General features: G+C 36.2%; 1 protein-coding gene across 1 annotated transcript; it reads right to left on the bottom strand.

Moving 5' to 3' along the window:
- Nucleotides 1-853: 853 nt before the first annotated feature.
- On the bottom strand, nt 854-17,997 carry LOC128030394 (progressive ankylosis protein homolog B). Its single transcript, XM_052617979.1, has 12 exons — nt 17,468-17,997; nt 12,170-12,386; nt 10,342-10,460; nt 9,410-9,493; nt 8,933-9,103; nt 8,631-8,765; nt 7,458-7,550; nt 5,953-6,048; nt 4,474-4,603; nt 3,646-3,769; nt 3,415-3,514; nt 854-2,163 (listed from the first exon to the last, which is right to left on the bottom strand). Exons 1-12 carry the CDS (start codon nt 17,561-17,563, stop codon nt 2,023-2,025), a joined length of 1,506 nt encoding a protein of 501 aa, XP_052473939.1. The 5' UTR covers nt 17,564-17,997; the 3' UTR covers nt 854-2,022.
- Nucleotides 17,998-22,398: the final 4,401 nt, after the last annotated feature.

Here is a 22,398-nt window from a genome sequence, read left to right as displayed (position 1 = left end):
GTCTGCCAGGTAACAGGATCACATATAGCTCAATTTATTTTTTATTTATTTTTCATTGGCTCAAGTTAAAAAATATAGATGTGAATCATTACCCCATTTTCTCAGTGTGGCTGAAAATAGATTAAACTAGAACACTGAATCAAGTTAAACAGGGATAGTTCATGTAAACATGAAACTCTTTCACTGTTTATGCACCCTCGTCACTCTAAACCTGAATGACATTATGTCATTCAACTGTAAAACACATTATAATATATTTTCTAGATGTTTTAACTGTTTTTGATCATGCAATGAAAATCAGTGGGGTCCAAAATAACACTGGGCCCCTTTGACTTTCATTACAGGGACAAAAACACTGATACTTATTCAAAATATCTTGTTTCATGTATCACAGAAATAATCTATTTATTGCATTGGGTATTATGCGATATTATTACTATTATTAATTAGCAAAAAAAAAAAAAACTAGGAACTGTACTAAAATGCTCATAAATAATAATAAAAAGGTTCCTATTATGTTGAATAATGTTATTATTATTATCTTTGAGCTCACTGATCATGCACACAGAGCATGTGTGCCTCAATCCTGCACTGACCCTCAGCTGTTCGTGTACTAGGTCACTGTGTTCAGAAGTCACGGCAGTGTCAAAACTGCACGGTAGGGGGCATCGTGAAATCACTTTCACAAATTTTTACATCAATCACATTGCAAATAATGTGCTTTCTAGAGTATTAGATATATAATTTTGTTTTCTGTGCAGCAGACTTCTCATCAACTGCAGTAAAAGTGACAAACACACCATTTACTCCATTTTAATAGAAGACAGAACATAAGAACCTCACCATAGACCACTTTAAACCACATTTTCACATTTAATGAGAGGACTGAAGACTTTCCTTTTGAAACTATAATGACCGTTTCTATCACGACTTTGCATTGTCCAGGAAATCTCAAATACAGAACAAGCTCAGCCAGACTTCACTATCATCTAAATGAAACAAACACTACATCCTCAGTAGCTGTGTATCAATGTCCCATGAAGAAACTTGAAAACAGTTCATTTGGGAGGGATCGTTAATCAGACTTTATAGTACTTTAATATTTTCTATCCCGAACATCCTGAGATACAAAATAGATGCCCCCCCCCCCCCCCAAAAAAAATACTTCCAATAGACGTAATTATGAAAACACACAGTCCAATTCTTTCTTTTCCTACAATATACAGAGTTCACAACATCACCCATACAAAATGTATATTTTATACACCTACAACATATGATATGTATATTTAAAAAAATGTAGGTCCTCTAGATGACCCATAAACTTCAACCATTTGTCACTCTGAAAGTGCTGTTTTCTAAGATGTCCATCAAATTCATTCTCAATTCCAATAAAAATCTGTAATATATATTTATATCCTTTGTTGACATTTCCTGTAATGATAATAGCCACAAAAAAAAACATATTGAAACTGTGCAGTAACACAGGTCACCGCCTCTGGACCTCTTATCAAGTCTGTCCTTTCTGTTAAATATTAGAAGTAAAGAAGAAGAAGAAGAAGAAGAAGAAGAAACAGAAAATACATTCCAAGTGGATGATGTAACTGCATTTAGTATAGTCTTTCCTTTGAAGAATCATGAATTATAGGACGGCATACAGATCAGCATACAGAAAAAAATAAGATAAAAAGCAGTTAATGCACAACATTGCTTTGGTACAAATCGATATCTTCACTGTCCTGCATCAGAAAATAAAATCTCCCGACGGCAGCTGGAAGACGCATGTACGCATTTGTATGTCTGCGTGTGTACTGTAACATAGATATGCTGCAGCAGACGACTGTAGTCTTGACAACCGATATCTAAATCTCCCTCTGTGGTTATTTGAACTGTGTGCACACTGAAAAGGTGAGCTGGGCTCTCGCTTCGGCAGGAGGGGAAGGGCGACAGCGGGGGACAGTAAGCAATAAGAACACCGCCCTGATTCCCACAACACATCCTGCACAGCCTAGAATCCACTGCTCAGTCCTCCTCCAGCTCTTCCTCATCCTCTTCTCTAAACTCCACGATGTCGTCCACGCGGCCCCTGCCCCTGTACTCGTTCATGGGGGCAGAGTCCTCCCCGTCGATGGTCATGTCTTCATCGGAGTCTTTCTTTTTCTTCTGTGTGAGCAGAAAGAAAAATGCGAATTATCTTTCCTAAAGCATTGCGCTTCATTTATGAAATACGGACCAAACTAAATTATGTTTAAAACATTACTAAAAGCCTAGTAAGAATTAAGAATTATTAAGAAGAATTATTTACAAAGGTTATTTGTAGAAGGAAGTTTAATTTACAAATCAAAAGTGGAGTTGTGAAATCATATGATTTAATGGGATTTCAGTTAAACTTAATAAAATAACTAATAAATGAATAGTGTAACGTACACTGTATTTTTTGTTTTTTTTGTTTTTTTAAATAATTTCAATCTCAACAGGGTTGCATTTATTTATGATAAAAAATACAAAAACTGTTATTTAAATTTAGTGTAACTGGTTTCTATTTTAATACAATGTATTCATGTGATGACAAATTATTAAGTGTCCACATGCTGATTTGGTGCTCAAGAAATATTTATCATCAGTATTAAAAACAGTTGTGCTGCTTAATCTTTTTGTGAAAAACATGAAACATTTTTTCAGGATTCTTTGACGAATAGAATCTTCAAAAGAACAGCATTTTATGAAATAGAAACGTTTTGAAACATCATCAATGTTGTGACTGTTGTGTATGATTAAATGAATCAATCTTTACTGAATAAAAGTCATACTAACCCCCAACTTTGAACCGTAGTGTATACACATGAAACCATTGATTTAAAAGGCAGCTATTCTATTTAATTAATTAAAAATATGTGACAATCTTCATCCATAAAAATAAGGCAAATCTCAAACTGACATATACTGTATGAAAACAAATCCTTTCTGAGACACAGTTCAGCATTTTCTCAAATAAAGTCTACCTTCATGAAATAGTTGACCCTTGCCTTATATGTCAGTGTGCTTTATTGTGATAAATAATAAAGTTCACTCAACAGCTGTAGGAAAAATGTTAGGTTGAAAGACTAAATTATTGAACTTTGAAGCCAGCATACAAACCACTGCTAGAGAAAACACACTTATGTAACTGGACTTTTGATTCAAGACTTTATGTTTATTGAAATAACTACCCTCAGTCTCCCGTATGTGTGTGTGCTTAAAATATGCTATACACTATTGAAATGAACGTTGAAATGTTTGTAGATTCATGTCTGTGGAGTTGCCACAGCAGTGCACTGATGCATTGTTAAAAGGTACACTTTAACTGCATTTACTAATCAAATAAAAAGCAGGTGTATCGTTAGAAAAAAACGGCAGGCTTCTGTGTAATTGTACCTGCTTTCGGTAGACATAGCATGCTGCGATTGCAACCATAGTAGACTCCCCAACGAAACCAGCCAGCAGGGATCCAACACCAAGTGTGGCTCCGTGTACTCTGCACAAATTGAGGAGCAGACAGCTTTCAAATACATTCTAACAGATTGTCTTCTACAATTTGATGCACTGAAGTAAAAAGACTATTGACCAATATGCTTCAACATTTGAGTAGAGTCAAAAACAACTTACCCCATGTAAGGCAGCACTATGAGACTGGTAATGAGGACAATGATGCGGAGGACAGAGCTGGGCGCCAGGACGAAGGTCTTCTTCAGGGTCATGAGCCAACCAGTCAGGTGAGCTCGAATCGTCACTGATGATAAAAAAAAAAAAAAAAAAGTTTATGCAAAATTTGTCTCAAGCAATCATGTGAAAACATATTTTACATGCCAGTTGTTGCTATCAGTAAATCTAAATTGTGGTTCTTTCTCTCTCAGTTTCTGTGACCACTCTTGACCTTTGACTTTTCAAAAGGCATTTTCAAAGAGCAACCGGTCCTCCTAAGTCCATCTGTCTATCTGATGATGCACTGCACATCAGACCCTGAATTTTTTCAGAATGTGCAGCTACAGAACTTTGCAGATTTCCTCAGAATTTGAAAATGGGACATTCACAAAGTACACACTAAAGATTGGGGTCTGTGGAATTTGTCTATTTATTAAAGAAATTAATAGTTTTATTCTGCAAGGAGACATTAATTCGATCAAAAGTAACAGTAGACATTTCAAATGTTACTAAAAAAAAATTTTCCATAGTAAGTTTCCATAAAAACATTTAACAGCACAACTTATAATATAAGAAATGAATACTAAGAAATTAATAATAACTAATAAGAAGAAGACTCTTGAGCAGCAAATCATTATATTATAATGATTTCTGAAAGATCACGTGACAGTGAAGATTAAGAGTGTTGTAGGCTTACTGGTTAAAACTGTACTTTCTATGTACGTTCTACAGGATGTTAAAAGAATAATGTAGAATGCTTGTTTTTATGGAAATTGACTTAAAGTGCAATACCTGGAATGGGAAAGAAGGAGAAAATTCGTAAAGGGGTGACACACAGCTCAGCAAAGGCATGATCTACTCCAATGATGTCCACCAGGATCTTCTCGGAAATGTGTGGTGCCCAGAACACCACAAAACAGAGCTGCACAGAGAAAAACACACTAACCTGAATGGAGCTATCCAGACATGACGTAGGAAGTAAGTGAAAACTCAAATTAGGAAAATGTATACAAAAAAAAAAAAAAAAAAAAAAAAAAAAAAGGTTATTCTGGTTATTTCTGTGAAATGGCACTGTTTTTTCTGGTTATCTAGGGGGAATGTAATATAGTATGCATGTTGATTTTAGATCCAGCACACATAAGCAAGTATATTATACTTACCCTCATTACACAGCTATCAAAACACTATCATTTACACTCATAACTGTTTATATCTACAGTGTCTGGCCGGAGAAAAGCCTTTGAAATGCGACTAAGAGCCCTGGAATTGGAAGTGTGTGCACAGACAGACATGACCAGACAAGTTGGGAGAAGGAAAACTCAATCATTCAGTAACATAGACCAACCATCAATGACACTTTATTTACAAAAAAAGTCCTAAGGGGACATGCAACTTAAAAAAAAAAAAAAATCACGCCTTGATGCCTTTGAGTGATTAATTTCAAAAAAACGACGAAACCCTAGTATTTATCCATAGCAATGCATTCATGAAACATTTCACTTAAGAGGAGAAAATCAGGGCACAACTATATAGCGATTAGATACGAGATTAAACAGAAGCCGTGCTGTATGAGTGACACAGACTCGTGCAATCATGATTCTCCCTCCATATAACTGTCAGAGAGGTGAAATGATGGTGTAAAAATGATAGCTGCAGTTGAATACTATGAAGGCTTTAATCTAGGTCAGGAAGGGAAGATCTGACCCTGTTACAGAGGCAGAGAGCATCAATTAATCATTTAGACTGACTCTAAAAGCACTCACAATATCAAGTCACTCTGTCCTAATGCACTCCTTATGGCTTTACAACTACGTGTTTAGTAGCTGAATAAGAGCATATGGATTTTGTTAACTGCATTTTTTATATTCAGGGGACTATACAATTTAATTATAAGGAAATGTGTACTGATTAGTGTGATGTATACAGATTAGGCTAGTTTGGGAGAGAAGCTGTAAATGGCAATGAAGCAACAGAACTCATACTACTCATATTCATAGTGTATAGAACATAGTTTGTCAATGGTCACAAATAAAGTTTCAAATCAAATGTAGTACAGCAAGCTCTATCTACCACACTTTCATTTTCCTGCTTTCCATGTATGGGCTGCTATGACTGACAGTTAGAAATATCTTCTTTCTGATTAGCTAAACAAAGAATGTGACTCCCACAGCACCTTTAAACTTGCTAAACTTCAGTAACCGCTGTTACTAAAATATGAAACAAGTGTTATTAAAGCCAGACGGAGAGAGAAGAGATGGTGGATGAACTTACTGTTATGGAAAGAGCCAAACAAACAAAAGTGAAGCGCTTGATGTGGGACTTTGTCACCACTGTCCCGCTGCTGGCTAACTTGTTGCTTGGGTTATTCTGGAAAATAAGAACAAAGACAAACAGATGTCGCAGATGTCAAGAAAGCTGTTCATTTCTTTGTCAGAAAAATGTACAATGTAAGAGGGGTGTTTTGAGCATTTAGAAAGATTTAAAGAAATGCATGTTTTTATTAAACAGGGATGCATTCAATTGATCAAAAGTGACAGTAAAGACATTTATATTATGTTACAAAATCAGCATATTAGAATGATTTCTGAAGGATCATGTGACACTGGTGTAATGACTGCAAATGAATAAAAATTCAGCTTTGCCATCACAGCAATAAATTACATTTTAAAATATATTAAAATAGAAAACAGTATATTTTAATGGAGTGTCTATTTACATTAAGTACCAGTAGCCTGCCTAGTTGAAACTATTGTTTCTGATAGTATTCAATATACAGTATAGATTTAGTATCAGAAAAATGTGTCCCATTCACTGAGACACTATTTGACAAAGCAAGGAGAACTCTATAATTTAAATGCTGTCATTTTGCATCATTTACAATGCACAATAATGCATAATATGAGTATGTAATTCAATGGAATAGTAGCCTATGTAATTAAAATAATTAATAAAATGTCTTAATAAATAAGACAATTTTTGTGCCGTGGGTAATAGGAGGAATTTCTGCCTGCGGGAACCGCTACAAAGATATTTAAAACCTGTGGTAACCAATGGAAATGATATTTGCACTTAGTGTAAACAGAATCGAATTACTATTTACACTTAGTGTAAATATCATTTATCGCTAAGAAAATAAGTTATTTGCACTTAGTGTACATCAAATATAATTGCTATTTATACTTAGTGCAAATAGCCACTGCCTAATTTTAAATTACAATAATATTTCACAATCTTACAGTTTGATTAAATAAATGCAGCCTTGGTGAGCATAGGACACTTCATTCAAAAATATTACAGACCCCAAACATTTGAACGGCAGTGTAGATCATTTTTATTCATAGTTAGCCAGACACCTGTGGCCAGAGAATGATCCCTCACTTCCCGATGACTTCCTAATCGTTGTTCCTTCTGATCCTTTTTCTCAGGGCAAACAACCATAAATAACACCACAATACTGTGCCTCTTTTTTAATTACAGTCTCTGGGACTCCAGCTGCAGCTCTGTCTCCATGAACCCGCTCTGTTTACCCCAAAAATAATTGCTTTGTCATGAAGTACAACAAGATAATAGACATGCTGCAGCATTAGTACACAAAAAAAGGCATAAGACATAAACTAATTTTGTCATCCCTTAGGGGTATGAGACAAAGTTAGAAGAAGATGCTGTCATTTTAACTCAAGTAAATACGTGGAGGATGATTAGTATTAAACATTCAGAGAACTGTATGATTAAGGATTAAAAACATTGTTAGTTAGAGGGAAAACAACAACATTTACCTTGTCAAAAGCAGGGTAAACAGCTCTGAGTTCAGTGAGCCATCCATATGGCATATGACCCACTGGATATGTTGCTGTGAGAACTGCGACAGCCTGGAAAACAATGGTGAGATGATGGTAACATTAAACACTCACAATTTCATCTGTTTATAATGAATGCTTCTATTGTAGAGGAGCTGAGTGACGTAACATATGTGACCCTGGACCACAAAACCAGTCTTCAGTCACTGGGGTATATTTTTAGCAACAGCCAAAAAAACATGGTATGGGTCAAAATTATCCATTTTTCTTTTATGACAAAAATCATTAGGATAATATGTAAAGATCATGTTCCATGAAGATATTTTGTAAATTTCCTGCCGTAAATACTGTATATCAAAATGTAATTTTTGATTTGAAATATGTATTGCTAAGAATCTTTGGACAACTTCAAATTGTTTATTTATTGTTTAAACCTAGTTTATACAGTATATTACAGTAGGTATGAGGTGAAAAACAATTGTCCTTCAGTGTTAAGTTGGCCTATAAAGCAATGGATGCAGATGAGTTGCAGTTATGCCACATTAACAACTATGCTAAAATTAGTTTTATTCAGTGTTATTTTAGAATTAATTATATATTATTGTAGTATTTATCAATACTTTGAATTAGCTTTTATTTTGTTTTCATTTATATCTATTTAAACATTTCTAATTAGCTTCAATTATTTTACTTCAGTGTTATTTTAGTAATTTTAGTACTTTATCTTAAATTAATTTTAGTTCAGATAGTTGCCAAGGCAACATTTCAACATTTTAAGTTTACGTCTAATATCATCTTTAATCTAATATTTATAATTCACTTTATTTCAGGATTATTAAATTACTGAAGACTATTTTTAATAGTTTTAGTTTATAATATTTATTTTATTCACTGGATGCATAATTAAATATTGACACTATATATGCATTTACCATTTCTGTAGTCCCAACTAAAATAATAAATGTCACAATTCTTATTCAAGTGCTGCTCTGTTTTCATCTGATTGCACTTCAAATAAAATAAAAACTGGTTTCCCCAACCATTTCAGTATATATTCATAGCAAAAGAAGCAGAATTTCACTGTGAATGAATTGCTAAATTTAATCTAAATACTGTAAAGGCATGCGTGTTCTTGCCATGGGACACACTAACCTCTGTGGCAGCTATGCTTCCTTTCAGATCCCGAGACACAAACAGGTTGACGATGGGTCTGCTAATCCTCTGCGTAGCCAGGATGAGAGCCAACGGCCACCAAAAGCTTAGCATCTTTTTAATAGTGGCATCACCCTATTACACAGAATGAGGCTCAGTACATAGCACAGTTTTAGGATTCTCACAGGTTTGATGGGGCAGAGCAAGAAATAATTGGTACAGAATCTGACCAAGGTAGATGTGAAACTGAACTGAGAAGGTCACATAGGTTGAATTGGTGTAAAGAGAGTCACTGGACATACCCCAACCTCAGGTCCACTGGAGACTGGGATATTATCATGAACTTTCTTGTAGTAACCCAAACCAACAACAGTGAAGCGTACCAAGGCACCCATATACAGAGAAAGGATTGGGATCAACAAGGGCTCCACGCACTCCATGTGACTGTGAAGCAAAATAGCAACAAACACGATCTAGAGAGAGAGAGAGAGAGAGAGAGAGAGAAGCACAACTGTGTAACCTGATTACAATGACAGTGATAAATATAGCCGTTCTCGTGGCACACACAGACTCTACTATTAATTCAGACCCAAATACATCTTTAATAAAAACTAAATACACTATTACTATGACATCCACAGAAACATAACCAATTACGTTCACTTCAATTATCCTTCATACACTATATTCACATTTTCATAAACATACCAATACTGAAATGATTTTAAGAAGACATAAATCAAGCAATGAAATGCTGATTTGATGAATTCGACACATACCTGTGCAACGACATCAGAAATAGACGCACATCCCACCAGGAAACTGTGCTTGTGCTTCAGAAGGATTCCAGCATGAGTCCAGGCCTGAAACCACAGACATGAGCTAACTGTCACATGCACAATACAATATGCTAATCCAGGCCAAGCACTCCTTAATGGATAGAAAGAAAGAGAGGGACCCCGTTACATATTATATTAAATAGTGGGTACATTTTAGTCCTAAAGTCCCATTTTTGTTATTATATAATACACCTACCGTAACCTTGCAAAGCCATTAATGCATTATTCATGTGCATCAATATTGTGATTTTTTTCTTCCTTTTTTAATTAAATGTATTCCTGTGACTGAAAAGCTGAATCTTCAGGTTCTCCAGTCTTTAAGCGTCACATGATCCTTCAGAAATCATTCTAATAGGTTGCACATAATGATGCTAGTTCTAAACAAGCGGCTTAATCTTTTATACATTTATATGAAAAAGAAATCAATGACTTTTGAAGTGACTTTGAAAAAAAGTTGTAGAATTTTAGCTTCTTATGTTTAGTTTTGTTAAAATTAATATTAAATAAAAAAAGAGAGTTTAAAGCAATAATTGGCAACCCCCCTGCAATGCCACATTTCATCCCCTAGGGGTCATGGACCCCCGTTAACTGGGTACACTCTCTTGATACTTAACACTTTGAACAAAACACTGCTGCAGCTTAACCTCCGTTGAGAGGCACAGGATGTTCGCGTGAGCTGTTATTCATCCAAAGGAGCTTGATGATTTCTAGATCTGAACAGGCTCTGATGCATGGCCTTATCACGCTGGCTTATACACACATACTCTATGCCATCTGTGCCGGGCAGACGAGCCAGATCTGGCGGTCAGAGCAAGAACACATTATGATACTACAGCAAAATATCCAGGGTTGAGACGTCACGATACACTCACCACGGCGTCAAGTAAAGGAAAAGCAGCCAGATAGAGAAACGCCTTCCGGGTCTTACTCCCCACAGACTCATCCACGTGATGCAGTTTGTTAATGATGTAATAGCCCAGATTTGTGTAGGCTAAACAAGGAAAAATGAGAACAAGATGAATATGTATTATAATAAATAATTATATAACATGATGCCATATAACATTCAATAATATACTATAATATACTACACTATACTATACTATACTATACTATACTATATTATACTATACTATAATGCTGGACTAGGTTTCAGCATTCCCACAACATAACATAGAATAACCTGTTTGGAGAATGGATAGATAGTAAATGTAATGTAATATAAAAGAAACAAATTATGGCTTTGCTGTTAAAACTTGAACAAATAAAATGCCTAGGATACAAATGTTCTAATATAATATAACAAAATATACAATATTATATATAACATTCTTGACTCTTTTGCTGTTAAACTTGGTACAAATAACATGCAAGGAACTAGAAGTTGTCGTGTTTCTCATTTCTCCTGTTTCTTTCCACTTTTCCCAGGAATGTGTGCAGTGACGTGATCCACAGATGGATGACAGCACTCTACCAAACTCTCTGACTGCACAGACAGCCATAATATGTCTGAGACCACACTCAAGATGATGGGGAGTCTCCATGTTATGCTAACAGAACATAAGTCCTTCATTTAAAAGCACATCATTACATGTGGCAGACAGGAGGTGGTTAGTGATTAAAAATTCCTGCCTTTTTCCAAGAAGGTGGTGATTTCTATTCTATATCCCTCAGGGTTACCGTGGTTACATTCCTTCTCCATGCACTCATAGCAGTAACCATATGGGCACTGCTGAGCGGCTGAAAATGGCTCTGATTTCTAGGTTTGTATGTAAATAGCTATTTGACTAAATGCAAATGTATCTGGGGTATAGAAGCTGTTTTCTCAGGGTAAATTTGCTTTAATGTTTATATAATGTTCATATTAATTTTTGGATTATATTGTATAAATAGAGTGTTTCAAGATGAGTGAACCATTTTCAACCAAATCCCACAAACTTAAGTATTTGTAATTTGGTAAATATGGGTGGCAGAACGTATTTCCTGCCGAGTAGGAGTGCAGTATTTTGCACAATTTGTTTAAGGACAATAGAATCATAGAGGGCGAATGAAAACCTGAAAAAAATGGTGATCTACCTCTGTGAGCTTAAATATAGTTTGTTTGAGAGACGCCTCTCCATTCACAGAGTACACAGAACAGGCATGTAGTTACCTGTGGATGGGAATGTGCTTGGAACATAATGTTCCTTTGTGTAATGAGTTTTTTTACAGTTACATCTGCAGTGGTGAGTGGGGTCTGAGTGATTCAGTCCACTTGAGCTAAAAGGAGGTCCTTCTCCAGTCAAAACATTGCTCACTAAGCCTACCATCGGGATGCGTTTGTTTAGAAAAGTGCAAAGCGATGCGCTATCCCCTATACATTTAATACAACCTAGACATGCAAGACCAGAAGTGAAATGATGTGAAATTCAGCCAAGTATGGTGACCCATACTCAGAATTTGTGTTCTGCATTTAACCCATCCAAAGTGCACACACACACAGCGGTAAACATACACACACAAACCGTGAACACACACCCAGAGCAGTGGGCAGCCATTTATGCTGCAGCACTCAGGGAGCAATCAGTGCCTTGCTCAAATCGTGGTATTGTCGGCCCGAGACTCTAACCCACAACCCTAGGGTTAGGAGTCAAACTCTCTAACCACTAGGCCACAACTTCCCAAAAGCGGAGTGAGGAAATGATACATTGATATACTGACCAATAAGAGTGTGGAAAATAATAGCCACGGTTCCAGCGGCGACCATACAGAGGACTGCCTTGGCTCTGTCCCGTTTGCTGTTGACAAACACCAGCCCTACGTTCTTGAAATCGCTCATAGGGCCTGTGAAGAACTTCATGAGGGAATAGGCCAGACCATAACTGGCCAGCATTTCCACGGCATCCTCTTTGACTGCCGCAATACCCCTGTTCAGAGCCTATAGAGAGTGACAGAAATTATACAAATTCATCAGAAATTCCATTTTTTCAGCATCACAGAAGACAGATTAGTAGAGTGAGTGAGTACAAAAAAACAAAAACAGATAATCTAGATTTACATTTATCTTAAAACATTTATTTTCTGATGTTGAGGGATGAAATGAAACTCCTCATGGGATTCCTCTTTTCAAAGAAGGTTTTACACCCATAATATACAACAGAACCTCTGTATCAGTTGACTAAATGCCTTTCATGGCTTGTCCAGAACTCAGGACCAGTTTGCTTTACTGGAGAAGTTCATGTTTCATAGGACCACTGACCCAGAACTGTCTCTTTACAGAGTTTCTGTCTTTTAAAGCCAAATTATGTGTGAAAATACAAACTTCACAGTTTCACAATGCACAGTGTGTCAGATGTCTAAATGATATTAAGCAAGAGTGAAATGCAGAAAGAGGAAGACTTGTTATAAAATTACATTCATTCATGGACCTTTCTCGAGAGAAACACAATAAACAATATACCTCGTAATCTTGAATAATCTCAATGATGACCAACTGTATTATGAACAATTTTACAGCTTTATTGTCACATGCCAGAATATATCCCCATCAACACATGATAAGATGATATGGAAATGTGTCAGATGTCAAACCTGTTGGAAAATGGTGAGATGTTCTAATAACCGTTAATAACCTTTTCTGACCTGTCCTAGACTAACCTGGTGGCACCACTCTGTAATATTTGCAGTTTCAAGAGAACTCTGCTTATGTTTAAATCTTAAGATTTCATTTGGATGATACTACAGTAGATAGTCAGTTGCAGAATTAGGAAGCAGCAAGACCTGTACAATAACAGATAACGTCAAAAGGATGTGTGAATGTACAGTTCTTCTCCTTATCTTCTGCAACCGTCTTACTCTGACTTTTGTCTGTCACTTCATCTCCAACGGCTAAGAACAATGTGCAGAGAGATAATGATATTTCGTTACTGTGGGCAGATGGGCTCTTAGAGTACCTGCTCACATTGTTTCCCTCCCATTAGTGATTCTGAAAAACTAATTTGTATTTATCAAAATTTGAATGGTAATATTTTATTCCAGTTTTACAAAAATCAAACAGTGTTCAGTGTAGTGGCTTGAGGCCATCAAATCCAATACATTTTTTTTTTATATTCTTATATTCCACTCTATATTTACCAAAAAAAAAAAAAACCACACAATTGTGCGTTTACATGCATGTTCTTAATCCGATTATGCTTAAGCTGAAAACGAACTTGGTCACGTAAACCCGGTAACTCATTTTCTTAAGGTCATAAATGGCATAAGCATAGACCGGTCACAACAGGTAGTTTTTTGCCTCTTTCTCTGATTTCGCACGGCATGTATAGCTATACAATAACCTGCTTTCTGTCGGCTTAAAGAAGTGCGAATGTGTGATACGTGACAGGAACGCATAGTTATTGCAGATTTAAGCACATCTAGACTGAGCAAATGTCTTGGCTTTTCATGACTCTGAAAATTATTAAAATGTGTTCGCATCTTGTGTAGCAGAAGCAGAAGTGGTTCAGTGACAATGCATTTATTTATGTAAAATATAAATTTCCCGACATGTTGCAAGTTGACATGTTGCAAGCTTAATTTAACATCACAACTGACAAATGTATTAAATACTCTTGAGTCCGATACGCAAATGCTTATATTTTGACGTCACTACAGGAAAATAACCTGATTTATTAATGAAGTCATGTGAACGCAGCTTACTTGCATTGTCAGGTTACTGATGTGCATGTAAACAGGGAAAACTTGTTATTTTAATAAGCTGATATTTGTGAGTTATCAGCTTACTGGTGTGCATGTAAACGTGCTCTTGTGAAAACTGAGGGATTGCATCAGCACACTACATTTCCTCCACAGCGGTCAATTGCAACAGTTGAATCTAATATTTTTAGATTTAAGATCAACTGATAATGCATTATACAACCCAACCCTCTACATTGCGAAAATATTTTTTACTCTGGGCAAATAAATGATGTATAATATGGTTAGCCATTGGCTAGTAAATTCTTAGATTTTAATTGCCAGTGTGTGAGTTAGAGGCTATTATAAGTTTCGTACATATATATTTCACTCGCCGAACACTGACCGAGTGCTTCAGAGTTTCACTCTCCATCAAGCGATCTGTATTTTTTCAGTTCATCTCAATGGATGTGCAGCGCACCTGTGTTTGATGCACCGTAAACTCTAGAGTGAAGGCACACAGCTTTTTGCTGAGAGCACTGTTTTCACCGAGCAGCAACCTCCCACTCTCTCTCATGAAGCCAACAAGGAAGTGAAAAAAAACTGCAATTCATTGACTGGCCGCTTGAGGCTGGCTGCAAAAGAGAGTCAATCCCATAGACACCCTATGTTGAAATGCCCAACTTTACAGCAGAAAAAAACATGTTCACAGTCTGGTGCTAGGGCTGTGCAAAAAATTGAATGCGATTTTCATGTCCAATCGCGCTTCCAGGAGGCTCCCCGATAAAAATTGCTTCCCGGGGTTACAATATAAGTTTTTTAGCAGGGTTGCCTTGGTAAAATTCGCATTTAGGGGCTAAATATCACGTTATTTGTATTGGGGTCGCTTTGACCCGCAGACATGAAAAACAACCCCAGACTTGGCAAAACTGGTTGGCATTTACTACACCGAGCTGTAATTCACTGACAATCTACACAAAATCGATGTTAAAATCGCAGGTGATACTTTGTCGATTTTGAAAACGATTTTGTGTAGATTGTCGGTAGACTACGGCTCTGTGTAGTAACTGCCGCTCCACCTGAACCAGTGTTGCCAAGTCTGTGATTGTTCTTCATGTCCGCGGTTTGAAGCAACCCCAATACAAATAAAATGAAAATCGCATTCGATTTTTTGCACAGCCCTACCTGGTGCAAATAATTTGTTTGGTCTATATAGCTAATATTATATATAGCTATATTTTGCTCTTCATGATAACTGTGAAGGGGGTGAATTTTATTTATAACTCATCAGTTTAAATTATATTAAGCCTTAAAGTTCTGCATAATTAAGGGCGTGGTCACTTGAATGACAGGTGGATTGCCGCTGCTGTCACTGCTGTCGCGCTAGGTGGGCGTGACTTCAGCAACCAGCTCCTGCCTTTTTGCCCATTTTCGATTGTCGGGAGAGCCACGCGGTGACGCGCTGCCAAGATGGCGACGGCCTGCTCTGCACACTTAGAGCTTCAAAAACTCTCTTTAGGAGTCTACGTGTGACGTCACGGACACTACGTCCATGTTTTTATTCAGTCTATGGTTTTCACACATACAAAGAGAAAGAGCCTTTCATACAATGCTAAATCGACGCGTTTTATATAAACCACTCTTTGTTAAATTTTTTCCTGTCAAAATAACAGAGTTCATTTAGAATTATTCAGCTTTAAAAACAAGCAGAAGATCTCTCAATTTCTCTGGTAGTGGGTGGGGTTAATGCGCAAACGGCAATACCATTGTCTGGTGCTCATCTATTACCGACCCTGTTTTGAGTTTAGCAAATCAGTTCGAAGGAACGCTAACAACGTGTTTAATATTCATGAAACCAGCAGCACATCAACCCTAGTGTGGTGTATATTGTTAGTACCGCAGAAGAACTAGTAGGCTTAGTTTTATCTTTTAGTAATAATTACTATTATCTATTTCTATTATTATTTTTATTTTTTTAAAGAAACCCTGAATGGCCAACAATATCACCACCAGTCCTATGTTTAGTTAAAATGACGAATAAGCATTCATACATGGTTTCCAAGTTTCTATATATATAAATGTGTGTTTGTGAGTGTGTGTAAAATATTATCAGTATGGCGACTAAACAAAAAAAATTACTAGCCAATGGTGATTATATTGCCAAGTTGTGTGTAAAGGGTTGCAATCATTACTTTTCATTATACTCTAACAATATTTGCATTACCATTATGGGTAACACTTTAGAATAGGGTTCCATTAGTTAATGTTAGTTAACTACTTTCGTTAACATGAACTAAGCAAGAACAATCCTTCTACAGCATTTATAAGTCTTAGTTCATGTTAATTTCACCATTTACTAATGCATTATTGTGCTTGTTAACATTAGTTAATGCACTGTGAATTACCATGAACTAACAATGAATAAATGTATTTTCATTAAATAACATTAACGAAGATGAATAAATACAGTAATAAATGTATTATTCATTGTTTGTTCATGTTAATTAATACATTAACTAAAATTAACTAATGGAACCTTATTCTAAAGTGTTACCCAATTATGCAATTAAGCTACACATTTCTTGATGAAGAATAAATTACTTCATTTTGAAAGTTCAATAATTATACAAATGTATTATTAAAAATTGTATAAATTTATTTATAAACCTAATATTGAGGAACCAACAACCAATTAGGCTGAAAAGGGTGAATATCTGAAAAACACTGGTCAAACCGATTGTCAGTCTTTCTCGATCTATTAATTGTTTCAGTAAAAATGACAGGGACACTAATCTCATAATATTAAGAAAGACTTTTCAATATGGACAATGAAGAAACATAAGAGCATCAAAATGAGATTTGAATTACATGAATTAAACATTTAATCAGCCAAGGGTTTAAGATTTTTATAGCCGTCTCACTTTAGACATGTAAATACTGTTAGAAAAACTAAGCATTCCTTAATGGTTGACAAAAACAAGTTAGTTCACGCTGAGGTGACAACAAAATCAGCCCATCCAAAAGTGCATTGTTCAGTGGGACACACGTCATTGGATGCGCTGTATGGCCAGCTGTTGACGAACACAGCTGACCGGCTCCTGTTGTTTGTGATGATGCTTGTTTACGAAGGGCCACCGTTTCAAAGTTTCCTTAGGGAATAAAACCACAGGGTCGACCTAACCTATAAATTACGTTCATATCATATTACATATTCCGAGGCGACTGATAAACAGAGCTTTAATAATCTGATGGATGCCCATTGCTGCAGAGTCTAGCTCCAAGGATACACAACCAATCTTACGTCATGCAGCCTTGTATTTTGATGCACAATTCATTCACACTTGCCTGTTCGCCGAGGTCGATGGCTATGTTGGTTATGGCCAGCGGCACCAGGAATCGGATAAGAGTCCAGTAATGCGTGAGTACCGGGAATTCCACCATGTTCGCCGGGAGGAGAGCAGCAGCACTGCCAACAACAGCGGCTCGGATCTGGAAGGATGCGAGGCCGGTCACAGCCCGTCGAGCTCTGAGTGTTTTCTAGCAGAAATCCGACGAGATCAGGTCCGTCCCTGCCCTCCTACACAACAACAGCATCATAAACAATGATCTGGTGCATGGGAAAATAGGAGGGTCGCCAGAAATTTCTGCTGACGGCTTCTCCATTGTTCACCCGTCAGTGGAGAGGAAAAATAAATGCATATAATCGGCCGCGGAGATTAAGTGCGACACGAGTATAAAGCCGTATGCATGGAGTCGATTGGCCAGCCGCAATTCTGCTGTAGATGGCCACTCGGTTAACTGTACTTAAATCATCATCCTTTCCTTAACAACACGTGGGGGACGGTCGGCGCATAAAAGCCACTCCTCTTCTGAACGTCAGCTGGTGCGTGCAGAAAAACACAGGAACGCACGGCAGAACAACACAGAGATGCCTAAAATAGAGTTCAGGTTCAGAGAAGAGCTTGCCAGGTAGGTCAGAGCACGGGACAGGGGGATCAAATGGCCGTCTTCGTCATTACATCTTTCCTGCATGTAGGCATATAAGTTCATCTGGCATGGAGTGTTAATACAATAAATAACACATTAGAATGAGAATTAAAAGTCAAGACAACATTTAAATGACTCGGAGGAATCTCAGTGAAGACGGACGTCTAATTTTGTTTCGGCCAGCAGGTGGGGCTGCAGAGCGGGCAAGTCTCGAGAGACGCGCTGCTGTCTGACAGACTGTCAATTAAAGGGTCCGTTCACCCCAAAATGTGCAAACTATGACTTCCTTTTTTTTTTGTGTGACAGAGGATGTCACTTTGACTAACTTCTCATTTTGTGCGCCATGTGTATTGAATAGACACATAGTGAATATCTTTTAACCAGGGGGCCGTGGTCCATCAGGGGTCTCTAAAGGGACCACATGGCTTTATATTAAATTAGGTCAGTTCATTTAGGTTAATTTAAATTGCCTATGTAATATAATACAGTTTGAATAATTTATTCATGTTGCCTTTGAAATTACTACAAAAAAAAAAAAAAAAATCTAACTCTAATATAACCCTAACAGACCTATCCTGGGGAATACAAACATTTGAGAAGCTGTGGGCAGAAGCGGTGAAAATGTAGGTTTTATATTTCTTGGTTTTCTTTTTTTTCTTTTTTTACATTCTTTGTTTAGCTCGTAAGAAGCATTTAACGCCTGTAGTGGGAAATCTGCTCACCCTCCGATAAAAGTTGATTATAGTTCCAGGGCCGGTGCTGACCAAATGTGTAACCTAATCAGAATTGTATTGTTGTGCCTTCTCCCCCAAATATTTTGAAAAAAAAAAAAAAAATACTAATAATACTACTCTAGGGGTCAAAATAGAACTTTAATAAAACATAAAAGTAGGTAAATAAATAAATTGGAATTAAATTGTATAATTTACTATTGTAGCTCTACAGCAAAAAAGAAAAAGAAACGTAAAACTAAACTAAAATGACACACATTAAGTAAAACATTTTAAAAGATTAAAAATTATCAAAATAAACAATAATAAACTCAATCAAAAATCAATAGCAATGGCTATTTGCACTAAGGGTTAAATATCAGTATTTTCTTAATGATATGCTTTGCACCAAGAGCAAATAACCTAGCTATATTTACACTAAAATAGCAAGATTTTCTGCTATGTATACTACAGTATTTATACAAATATTGGCAATTGTCTGAACCTCAATATTGTAGTTAATTACAAAACAGTATGCAATAACATATTGATTGTAGAATCTAATTTTATTTCAAATTTTAAAAAATGGATGCCACCTTATTGGGAGAATATCCCTCTAAACCTACCCTAACCGTACCAGATACATTATTTTCAACTTTTCAATTATTTCCTTAATTTATATTGACAATAAATGCCTTTCCAGTGCAATAGGAGATTTAAAAGGAGAGACAATAAAAAAGCTCAACAAAAGATGGATTCGAACTCGGGTCAATCGCATCAAAGCTGCAACGTTACTTGCTGTGCCTTCTACACCACTGAAGCAAATGTCAGTCAACAGTCTTTTGTAGTGTTGACTATCCTAATTAAACGTAGATGGGCAAAATTAGTCTAAGTAGCTTCTGCCAACAAGGCAAGGTATTTGCACTTAGTGTAAATAGACACTCCGAAAATCAACACTGCTATTCATCTGCTGGAGCATTCCAAATTTCAGCATTTACAAAGGCACACTCCTGCTTTTTTGGAGGTGAAGCCGTCAATGAGTCGTCATCATATTATAATTAAAACATTAATTAACGTTAATGAATGTTATTAATGCCAACAGACCAAAAAAGTTTCACCGGAACGGGAATGGCGCATCACGTGTGCCTAGCCTACTGCATTCACCCTAAAATGTATATTTTATAATTATGTATATGCTCATGTTATAATCATGTGCTCTGCGTATAGGGAGTGGCAGTACACATATTTACACATGCAGGAGGGGAGTTAGGCTATCTGTTTAAAAAGCCGTTAGCATTAGCTTATTAGGTTTACCCGGGCGATTCTAGATTTTCATTTTAGGGGGGCTCAGCCAGTGAGGCTATTATAATAATAAAAATAAATACATCACTATATAAATATAATAAAAAATGCTTGACTTATAGGGGTGGCATACCAAACTTATTGCAGTATTCCACAGTATTGAATAGATAGGTATAACATTTGACTAGCGAATAAGCCAAAGTCTTGCTGATCTCTCTCTCTCTGACACACCTGTTTACTTTACAAACACTAAATTTTACTGTTTGCATATCTAGTAGGCCCCCTTCTTTCCTTAGCTCAAGTATGCAAACCTCTGCCACATGCACTATGTTTTAAGTTGTAATATGTATGAGTAGTCCCGTTTTTATTCAGCCTATGGTAGTCCGCCTAGAAATGGCCTTGTGATGCCCATAGTTTTACTTTTTCAATTTTATGAATTAAATACTTTTTAAATTATTATTTTTTTTGTGTGTGTAATCTTGTCTCTAAATGTTTGTATCTCAGGGGATACGTTGTCCTTTTGGGAGTATAATTCAAGATATAAAAATGTATATTTAAACTGAGATTTTGTGGCTTGTTTTAGAAAATCTAATCTTTTTGTAATCTTGACAAAACACATAGGCCTATTGTTGGAAAGGTCTGTCAGCCAAGGTTCCATATTTGTTAACTGCTTTGTAATATAAATTATATCGTGACAGAAAATTATTGATTTGTGACAGAAAACTGCATCAAAAACTTTCTATATAGTTTGGGTGTCAACCAGTGGTAATTTTCTGGTATAATGCCCAAACAAAATCTCAAAGGAACCACAATTTTTGTGATATTGACTTCAAATTTGAAACATAACTTACATATGGCTTTGATTTTATATGCATGCTTTTTTAGAGTGCAACATATTTTAGAAAATATTTATTTTATATTCAATAAAAAAGTATACTACATTATACTTTACTGTAAACAACAATTTCTAAATAACTTTTTATACTTTTTTTAATGCTTTGACTTTGATAATCTGGTATGTGTTTTCTTTAAAAAGAGACCAACCTTAAATCTGTATTATAAAGCGTTCAGGAAATACAACCATTTTGTAACAAGCATTGATAAACAAGTGTTCTGTTTTCATTGAACTCATACCCCCAAGGGGCAATGTTTCCTGGGGAATACACACATTAAAATAAAAAATAAGAGTCTTTTGTTTTGAAAAAAAAAAAATACATATACAGTACGGACCAAAAGTTTGGACACACCTTCTCATTCAAAGAGTTTTCTTTATTTTCATGACTATGAAAATTGTAGAGTCACACTGAAGGCATCAAGGGCTATTTGACAAAGAAGGAGAGTGATGGGGTGCTGCGCCAGATGACCTGGCCTCCACAGTCACCGGACCTGAACCCAATCGAGATGGTTTAGGGGTGAGCTGGACCGCAGACTGAAGGCAAAAGGGCCAACAAGTGCTAAGCGTCTCTCGGGGAACTCCTTCAAGACTGTTGAAGACCATTTCAGGTGACTACCTCTTGAAGCTCATCAAGAGAATGCCAAGAGTGTGCAAAGCAGTCATCAAAGCAAAAGGTGGCTATATGAAGAACCTACAATATGACATATTTTCAGTTGTTTCACACTTTTTTGTCATGTATATAATTCCATATATAAATCCACATGTGTTAATTCATAGTTTTGATGCCTTCAGTGTGAATCTACAATTTCATAGTCATGAAAATAAAGAAAACTCTTTGAATGAGAAGGCGAGTCCAAACCAAATCACGAAATGTATTATTTGAGTCTCGTGGTCATTAAAAATAATTAGTTTTAAATTTAACTTAAATTGTTACTGAGACCCATTTCAGTATTGTTTGAATCTGATTTTTATTTCACTGTATGATGCAAAAATATTGATTTATGCTTTTATTTTCTTTTGCCCTGAATATTGTCATTTTAAACTGGTTTTCCAACTGTATTGATAAACTACATTTGATACAAAATGCCGCAACTGCAGAGACCATATTACATTTGCATTGTAATGTAATGTAAACCATACAAGATCAGCTGAAGCTGGTTTAAACCATTACACCCCCAAAATCTAATACCTTTTATCAATTGAAAGGTTCATGCATTCATAAACTTCTGAAACATCTGCCATTTCTTTACTCTATCATCAGAACATTTCAATATAATGTTTCAGTGAACAATTAATCTGCCCACGGTGTAAATTGCTCTGCAAAGTAGTAATTGTCAGATTATTAAGATGATGATAACCGAAGACAGTACAAGAAGAAACTG

This window comes from Carassius gibelio, chromosome A2, assembly GCF_023724105.1.
Source record: "Carassius gibelio isolate Cgi1373 ecotype wild population from Czech Republic chromosome A2, carGib1.2-hapl.c, whole genome shotgun sequence".
NCBI classification, from domain to species: Eukaryota; Metazoa; Chordata; class Actinopteri; order Cypriniformes; family Cyprinidae; genus Carassius; species Carassius gibelio.
The sequence above is the reverse complement of the archived record's forward strand: the minus strand, read 5'-3'. Positions and strand labels throughout refer to the sequence as shown.